Source organism: Octopus sinensis, linkage group LG15 (assembly GCF_006345805.1).
Source record: "Octopus sinensis linkage group LG15, ASM634580v1, whole genome shotgun sequence".
In the NCBI taxonomy this organism is placed as follows: Eukaryota; Metazoa; Mollusca; class Cephalopoda; order Octopoda; family Octopodidae; genus Octopus; species Octopus sinensis.
The window spans coordinates 32,346,754-32,356,423 of record NC_043011.1 but is presented as its reverse complement, the minus strand read 5'-3'; the positions used below and the strand labels follow the sequence as shown (position 1 = coordinate 32,356,423).

General features: G+C 37.2%; 1 protein-coding gene across 1 annotated transcript; it reads right to left on the bottom strand.

Annotated features, from left to right (window-relative positions):
* Positions 1 to 2,793: 2,793 nt before the first annotated feature.
* Positions 2,794 to 9,549, bottom strand: LOC115219668 (exosome complex component RRP40). The gene is made up of 4 exons (XM_029789844.2): positions 9,321 to 9,549; positions 7,138 to 7,287; positions 5,099 to 5,250; positions 2,794 to 3,086 (listed from the first exon to the last, which is right to left on the bottom strand). The coding sequence occupies exons 1-4, from the start codon at positions 9,525 to 9,527 to the stop codon at positions 2,831 to 2,833; spliced, it is 765 nt and encodes a 254-aa protein (XP_029645704.1). The 5' UTR covers positions 9,528 to 9,549; the 3' UTR covers positions 2,794 to 2,830.
* Positions 9,550 to 9,670: the final 121 nt, after the last annotated feature.

Sequence of the window (9,670 nt, the reverse complement as noted above, 5' to 3'; positions counted from 1 at the left end):
CATGGTTCTGGGTTCAGTCTCACTGCGTAGCACTTTGGGCAAATGTCTTCTACTTTGGCCTCAGGCTGACCAAAGCCATGTGAGTGGATTTGGTTGATGGAAACTGAAAGAAGCCTCTCATACATTTTATATGTATGTGTATATATATATCTATGTGCCCCCCCCCACTCCACCATTTGGCAACTGGTGTTGGTGTATTAACATTCCCATAACTTAGTGGTTCGGTAAAAAAGACTGATAGAATAAGTACTAAGCTTTAAAAAATAAGTCCTGGTGATGATTCATTCAACTAAAATCCTTCAGGTGGTGCTACAGCATGGCCACAGTCAATGACTGAAACAAATAAGATATATATATATATGTTATATAAAATCTGTTCTGTCTGTGTGTGTGTCTTCTAGGATCTCGGACATCCGATTGTGCTCAAATTTGATATGTAGATACTAACAGTATCAGGGCATGTATAAGTCTTGAAAAAATTACAAAAATCGATTCCAGGTGAGAATGCGATCGATAAAGCCGTGGGAACGAGCATTTGTACATACAAGTACATCAGCTGTTGCAATCAATAGTACGCATGCGCGAGAAAAATGCATGTGCAGTTTGCACAGAAAAAAGCCGGCTGGCTTGAAATAATGCTACAAAATGGGACGGTCAGACAAGTTGTTTAGAGAAAATTTGATTTAAATGTTTGACAACTCAGCACCCTCCATTGGACAGGGGGCGTTTTGCTCGTATATATATATATATATATATATATATATAGGCTCAGGCATGGCTGTGTGGTCAAGAAGTTTACTTCTCAACTACATGGTTTCAGGTTCAGTCCCATTGTGTGGTGCCCTGGACAAGTGTCTTCTACTGTTGTTCCAGGCCAACCAAAGCCTTGTGAGTGCATTTGGTAGACAGAAACTGAAAGAAGCATGTTGTGTATGTGTGTGTCACCTTGTTTTGATATCACGTAATAATTGTAAATGACTATAAACCAAACTGAAATTCGTTTCCAATATTCTGCAAAATTATGCCTAGCTATAAGGAAATATTACCTTGCTTAGTAGCAGTTGAAGGTTGACAACAGGAAGAGCATCCAGCCATCAAAAATCTGCCTCAATAAATTCTGTCCAACCCATGCAAGCATGGAAAAGTGGTCATTTAAAAAGAAACAAAAGTCGATGGATATAATATGCTACTTGAAAGTTTCACCAGATGAATTGCATAACTTTTATAGCCTGTGTGAACATACAGGATCTTCAGGCACATTACATCATTTCTAATTCAAATTATGTGCCTGGGTATCCTATGAATTCATAGAATGCTCTGGAAATTATTATGAAATTCTTCTAGAGAAACTTCAGAGTAGCACTCAGTATTCACCTTGCACTGCATTTTCATATCTATGATCAGCCTAACACCTTGAGCAAGTAACACACAAACTTGCCATTAATTCCTACTTTACCTTGTACTTTCTTTATATTACCGATGTCCTTTTAGTATCTCTGAGAAAGGCTTATAATTTTATATTTTTAATAATGTAGAACTGAATTGTCTCCCTTTATGGCAATGGGCATTTTATCTTACAAGAACGAACGGAGTCACAAGTACCAGGGTGGATATAATCAACGAAACACCCTTGAAGATGGTACTCCAGCATGGCTGCTTTCCAATGACAGAAAGCTGGCAAATAATAAAGGAGGACATGTAAAAGTTTTCTTGTTGACTCATTTGATTATACAGGGTGGCCCAAAAGTAGATTAGTTATCACGTAGGCACTTTAAATTTCTTTTAAAACGTTTTATTGCATTTAAATTTCTATCTTACAATTAACTAAATTAGCATAGAATAATGGTTTCATTTTTTTTTTTTTTATAATTAAGATTTAAATTGTTAATATACGAATGAGAAAGAGATAGTTGAATAACTGTAAACCTACATTTGGGACACTGTATGTTCTCGCTTCTACGCTAATCTGATGATAGAAATTTCTCTCTACTTGCAACCTTAAGAACCAAAGTAATGTTCTATTGCAAAAGAGTTTGGCATTAGAAAGGGCACCCAATCATAAACACCATGCCAAAACAGCAGAACCTGATGCAGTCCTCTAGCTTGCTTGCCAGCTCCCGTCAAACTGTCCAACCCATGTCAGCATGGAAGCTGGATGTTAAATGAGGATGATGATGATTATATATCATCATCATCGTCCGTTTTCCATGCTAGCATGTGCTGGACAGTTTGACTGGGGTCTGGGAAGCCAGGAGGCTACACCAGCCTCCAGTCTGATCTGGCAGTGTTTCTACAGCTGGATATATATATATACACACACACACACAAACATATATATATACACACACACACATATATAATAGGCTTCTTTTAGTTTCCATCAAGAAAATCTACATACAAGGCTTTGGTTGGCCCCAGAGCTATAATAGAAAACACTTGCCCAAGACACCACACAATGGAACTGAATCTGAAACCATGTAGTTGGGAAGTAAATTTCTTAACAGAGTCATGTCTGTACCTGTGTGTGTGTGTGTTTGTGTGTGCTTCAAATTGTCTTCACATTGTCACTATGTGACATGCCATTTATATCTCTCATATACATTATGTTCCTTAGCACACCAGTTTCATTATATGGGAAGAATGAAGTATAAGTACCTTGAGAAACAAAAACAAACATAGGTTAACGACAGAAAGGGCATCAATATCTCTCATCTATCCAAAGTTAACATAAATGCGACAATGATGATGATGATAATGATGATAAAGATGTGGGGGTAAAAAAATAAAAAAACATTCTTATTTAGTAAAAAAATTGATTTATGTACAAAATTTATAAAATCGAGTCCTCTTTTTCTGGTTCTGAGTTTTCTTTGGAATGAGTCTCAAGAGCTTGAGAAAGTCGCTGACACATTACTTTAATCTGGTTGTTGGTCATATGTTCAGCAGAAGCTATGGCATTAGCTACAGCTATCGTATTTACTGCTGATGCTGCTTTGATCCACACGCGTCCATTCATGCCAATTGCAACTTCAAATTGGATGTTTTTTCCCAATGACTTCAACAAAACACACTGAGGATTTAAAAGTCTGGAAACAAAAATAAACAGAAGAAATGAAGATAATTACAATTTAAAGTGAGTGTTTTTTTTTTTCTTTTTTAATTAATCAGAAATGAAGCTAGCGTGCTCCAGTGGATCGGGTAAAGTCAGTGTGCATACACGACAGTGTAAATGATTTAAGAGGAAAACTGGGTATAAGAGGCAAGAGAAAAGACTGCACTGGTTTGGTCATGCGACGAGGTCAGCTGCATAAAGAAGTGCCAAGCTCTAATTGTGGGGGGAACCTGTAGAAGGGGTAGACCCAGGAAAACATGGGTTGAAGTGGTGAGAAAGGATCTTCAGATGCTGGGAATCACCGATAAAATGACAAGGGAGGCGATTTGCTGTTCTTGAGATGTAATCCATACAAACAGGCGTGTCCTTTATAGGTACTGGTGCCATATAGAATTCACTTGTGTCACTGCCACATACATGCACTTGTGTCAGTGGCACATAAAAAGTACCCAGTACACTCGGTAAAGTGGTTGGCATTAGAAAGGGCATCCAGCTGTAGAAACCATGCCACAACAGACAACTAGAGTCTGGACAGCTCTCTGGCTGGCCAGCTCGTATCAAACTGTTTAACCCAAACCAGCATGGAAAACAGACATTAAACAATGACGAAAACTTAAGCAGATAGATGACAATCTGAGGAGCCTCTCTATGTGGAGAATCAACCTGCAAGAAACAGCAGCTAAATATCACTTGAATCACACCCAACAATTTTTAAAAAGGAAGGACCTAACGTAGCCCTCTATATCCCTTAATAAGCATGATGGTTAAGGCTAGAATATCACCATCATCATCATCAGCGTTTAACGCCTGCTTTCCATGCTAGCATGGGTTGGACGATTTGACTGAGAACTGGTGAACCAGATGGCAGCACCAGGCTCCAATCTGATCTGGCAGAGTTTCTACAACTGGAAGCCCTTCCTAATGCCAATGACTCCGAGAGTGTAGTGGGTGCTTTTACCAGCATGAGGACCAGTCAGGCGGTACTGGCCACGGCCACGCACAAATGGTGCTTTTTATGCGCCACCTGCACATGAGCCAGTCCAGCGGCACTGGCAATGACTTCGCTTGAATGTTTTTTTTTTTTACATGCCACCAGCACAAGTGCCAGTAAGGTGTCACTGGTAACGATCATGCTTGAATGGTGCTTTTTACGTACCATCGGCACGGAAGCCAGTTAGATTCAAATCAAAGATTTACCTAACCATGGTTAACTTGGAGTTAAACACAATAGATATTCATTTATACACTGAAGCAAGGATAAACAAATTTTTTCAGAAAGTGGCCCACATAATTCACAAGGAAAAAACTTCATGGTCCACCAAATGTAAATCTACATCTAACACATAATTTCTGTGTACTAGCAAGTTTTGATTCCTATCAGGGACCTGGATATTTAGTGAGTCCTACCAAGCAATTTGTCATACACATTTAGATGGTTCATGCATTTTATGGCATGTGTTTTCTATGATACCATACAGTATTCATGATTTAGATACGCCATAAAATATAAGTAATTAATATTGAATTTTTATAGTCTTGAAAAATTAAAATTCTACATGGCCCACCAACATGTTGGTATGGACTATGTCCTGCATCAATGAGATAGTGTTTTGAAACTGTTTTCTTATTAAATAACTTAAAAGAAAGAATATTTGCCGGACAGATGAAAAGATAGAGCTAAGACTAATACACACAACCTCTTCCCAGTCGTAAAAATGGGTTTATGTTAGGGCCAACACTGCCAACTAAAAAATAAGTAAAGTTACAGAAGCATTGATGTCAATTCAAAACCAACAAGACCTGGGAGAGGAAGGCCTTTCCCCAGAGAAACATGATATGGTACAGCAAAATCTGAAAAGAAGCTACAAAGAAAAGCAGAAAAGACATCCCAGAATCAAGAACAGTGGAGGACAGTCATTGATGGCCTATGCTCTTCAGGGAGTAAAGGGCTTAAAGAAAGAAAAGAAGGATTCTAAGCACACTTACTTGCGTACAAGATGTAGAGGACAAGTGAAGAGGAATCCACCATCTCTGATGACACCCATTCCAGCTGATTTGCCTTGACTGTTGATACAAACTATTTCTGATTCCATGTCCTTATTAGCAACCAATATTTTGCCATACAATAAATCTCCAACCTAAAAAGAAAGAAACAAACTATTTTTTACAGATCTCAGTCACAGGACTGCAAGGAGCACACAAAGGGGAAAATTAAGGAATTTATGCCTAACTAATATCTGTTATTTTTCCCTTGTTTTAGTCACTGGACTGTGACCATGCTGGGGCACTGCCTTAATGGGTTAAGTCTAATAAATCAACCCCATACGTTTTTATCAGTCTATTTTGCTAAACACTAAGTTATGGGGATGTAAACAAACTAACACTGGTTTTCAAGTTGTGTTGGAGGACAAACACATATACAAAGACACATAAATACAGAGAGAGAGAGAGAGAGAGAGCTTCTTTCAGTTTCCATCTATTAAATCCACTCCCAAGGCCATAGTAGAAGACACTTGCCCAACATTCTACACAGTGAGATTGAACCCGGAACCATATATTTCTTACCACAGAGCTACATCCACACCTGTAGCACACAAAAAATTATTTCATCTTCATGTTTCTGGAATGAGTTATTATCAATTCTTTATTTTTCATTTGTCAACGGAATTTTTTTTTTTTTAATTATGTTAACGTTTTGAATACCAAGTCATCAGAGACCACCTCTGATCTACAATACAAATTTCTCGATTTAAAGCAATCTGCCTTAAAATCATCCATTGAAATTTCATTTTAACTTATGATCTAAACACCATCTTGATATTGATGGAGTAATTTTACTAAATTCTTCATCATTTCCAAAATGAATTGAAACAAAATCAGTGAATTTCAACAGAAACTTAGAAACGAAAGAGATGTGGCTGTGAGGTAAGAAGTTTGCTCCTCAACTGTAAGGTTCCAGGATCAGTCTCACAACATGGCACCTTGGACAAGTGTCTTATAATAATAATAATAATAATATAATAATAATAATAATAATAATAATGAAATTATTGTATACAGTGCTCAGGTGCACCACAACTTGTCAGAAAGTGCATATAAAGTACATGCAGTAATGTAAAAATGTCTGGAAAGCGAACAATGTATGAGACAGATACATGCCCGTGTGTGTATGGAGGGGAGAAAATCAGGTGTAGTGTTGGCGAATCTCAGAAAGCCTGGAAGTTTTGAAGGATTCAGTGCTCCGACAACTAACAACTGATGCCGACAGTTTGTTCCATGCTTCAGCAACTCTCAGCGTGAAAAAATGTTTGCTGAAGTCATGGGAGCTGTGCTGTTTTCTGACTTTGTGTCTTCCACTGAAGTCTCAGGCCAACCAAAGCCATGTAAGTGGATTTGGAAGACAGAAACTGAAAGAAGGCAGCGAGCTGGCAGAATCGTTAGCACGACGGGCAAAATGCTTAACAGTATTTCGTCTGCCGTTACATTCGGAGTTCAAATTCTGCCAAGGAAGATTTTGTCTTTCATCCTTTTGGGGTCAATAAATTAAGTACCAGTTACGCACCGGGGTCGATGTAATCGACTTAATCTCTTTGTCTGTCCTTGTTTGTCCCCTCTATGTTTAGCCACTTGTGGGTAATAAAGAAATAAGAAACTGAAAGAAGTCTGTCGAATATATATGTGTGCATGTGTGTGTGTCTGTATTTGCCCCCTCAGCACCGCTTGACAACCAGTGGTGATGTGTTTATGTCCCCGTAACTTAGTGGTTCAACAAAACAAATCAACAGAATAAATATCAGACTTAATAAGAATAAGTACCGAGGTTGATTCATTCAACTAACTAAAGTTCTTCAAGGTTGTGCCCCAGCATGGCCGCAGTCTAATGACTGAAACAAGTAAAAGATAAAACAATAAACTGGGATCAATTTAATTTGCTTACCCCTCCCCTAAAATTGGTTGCCTCCGGTCAAATTTTGAAGCCAATATCATAAAGATCACAAAAAAAAAAACCAACTAGTTATACATACTTTCACATCTGGTCTGTTACGTTTGTTGGAGCCTTCAAAAGAGAGAAATGATAATCCTGCAGGTTCATTACTTCCAATGTCCACTCGAAATACATCTCCAGCTTTCATTGTGCAGATTCCAAGTACGTGGTCTCCTCGCACAGGAACATACTTTAAAATAATCAAAATATATATATATGTATTAAAGTACTTTTTTAGTCTTCTAAGAAAGATTTCCGGACAATGGACATGAGTTAAAATAATAAAATAAGAACAGTAATAAACGAGTGAAGAAAATATATACAGTGCATGTGTTTATTTGGCAACAAGAAAAAAAATGACCGTCCCAAAATACTGTTTTATTAAAGCTGCAAAAACTGCTACTCCGAATTTCACATTCCTGCTTGTCAGACAACGGTGATCAAGAATGGAATAAATTTGTGATGGCACATGGAATATACCATCGCATGTAATTCTTCCTTGTTTTGCATTTATGTGCTTACTCGTGTATATATTGAAGTAGTTTGATTAATAAATATTCTTTTTCTACATAGCATTTTGTCAAAATGACACACAAAGACGCTAAATGGTGATGATGATTTAAAATATTGCTTTCGCCATCATCACTGCTCACATATTGCTTTTCTATAATGAAGTGAAAATGGCCAAGTTACAAAGTAACAGCTCTCTGTGTTTCTTAATTTTATAGGATCTCATATGTGAAGCCTTTCGTATACACATTAGTTGGTTACACAATAGTCTTAACATATTTAATACAAGGAAATAAAAAAGAAAAGAACAACAATAAATGTTTAAGGGCCATTTCTCTTGCTAAAGCAGAGGTTAGCCCTGTGATTCCCTTGCCAGTCATGTAGTCATTGTGATTTGCTGCCACTAACACTTTTTGCAACTTTGTATGATGAAAAGCTAACTAGAAACAACTATGTGGCGAAGAAAAAATATTAGTCAATGACTTTGCTTCTTTTAATAAGCAGAGAAAACAATGCCAGACATGTTTCAGTCTTATTAGATCTCCTCAGTGAAACACTGACCATACCATATTTATGAGAGAATCACTAAATGTACTAGAATGTACAAAGTTCCATATAACACGCTAATGTTCAGTAACTAATGTTCACAGTAGTTTGTTCTTTGGATATTACTTTTTATTTATAGATTTGGTTTTAAATTCTTGTATCCAAAAATGTATGTTCAGCTGACATCCATTCAAATTACATCACCATCTCTTGCGTTCGTTGACCAATGCCTATAATACACATTCATCTTTTCAACTTGAGCTCAGTTAAATGTTTTGAGTAGACCCCTTCATGAGAGAATTAGAAAGGCAATGCAGATTTTTAGTACTCTCCTCAAATTCTAACGACACAATGAGGAAAACTGAGCGATTACACGTGCCGCTAGAAATAGAAATTATCTATTAGGTGAAAATTAAACTTTAGCAGATTAAATGGCTACTTTGATGCAGACTCTCCTTCTTCAATTCTGTATATTTAACCTTACACAGTAAACCCTCTGATGCCGTTAACCCCACTACCAATGTATATGTTTGTAGAACAAACAGCTGACATAGCAACTCACACATTCACTCGTTGTGCCCAGTTCAAATTATCGAGTAGATAAAACTTAAAGATTAACGATTTATTTGATTTATTGTACATGGTAATTGGTGAACAATAGCATCGTTAGCTTCAGGTTCTCGATGGACAATCATTAGATTAACTGCACTTCTGAAGGTTATAGTAAAACAAATATTGCAAATGTACCGGCTTCACGTATTTTTCCCCTCGTTAACGGTACATTTGGATCTTTTTAGTCAAGATTGCTTTTGTTGACGTAGGCATGTCGCTCTTGTTAAAAGGTAAACAATCGAGATATTACAGTATTTAAACAATGAAAATATTCGATAATGAAAGTAAGTCGTGTGTGTGCGTGTATGTGTGTGTCTGTGTGCATTCATACACCACAAGCTTCCGTCGATCAATTCCCCATACAAAGTAATGGTCAACCAAGCCGTGGTAGAAGTCACTTGCTGAAGATTCTGCGCAGTAGAATCGAATCCAAAACTATGTGGTTGCACAACGAACTTCCAAATCCCACAGCCATGCTTGCACCCATTTGTAATTAATTTTTTTTATTTTGCATATATCAAGAAATACGTGCAGTCTATGAAAGCGACTACATACCCTACGTTGGTGACAGTCAATCCAGTAGGTGTTATTTTCTTTAAAACGAAGAATTCCAGGCTTTGTCACTAATACTTGTTTTTCCTGAACCCGTAATCCTGGCCCTAACACTATTTTATTCTCTTGTTCATCGATATCTTTCAAATCCTGAATAATTTCACCGGGAAGGAATAATTGATCAACACAAGTTAGCACGTCGTTCGCCATCTTGTTGCTAAGTAAAGCTAACTTCTTCACTTTTTCATCCTTCCCAACCGTATTACATCATATTCTTTTAATTTCTTTTTAGATAACCATTTAATAGAATCTAAAATAATAATTATTTTGTTTTTCGCTGTTTCATGTTTTAC

What these genes read in the sequence shown, in the direction of transcription:
- LOC115219668 (XM_029789844.2), bottom strand. Translation starts at nt 9,527, where the DNA reads ATGGCGAACGACGTGCTAACTTGTGTTGATCAATTATTCCTTCCCGGT. An exon ending in TTGACTGTCACCAACGTAGG is followed by an intron (nt 7,288 to 9,320) that starts GTATGTAGTCGC and finishes ATTATTTTAAAG; the next exon opens with TATGTTCCTGTGCGAGGAGA. An exon ending in CCTCTACATCTTGTACGCAA is followed by an intron (nt 3,087 to 5,098) that starts GTAAGTGTGCTT and finishes TTTTGTTTCCAG; the next exon opens with ACTTTTAAATCCTCAGTGTG.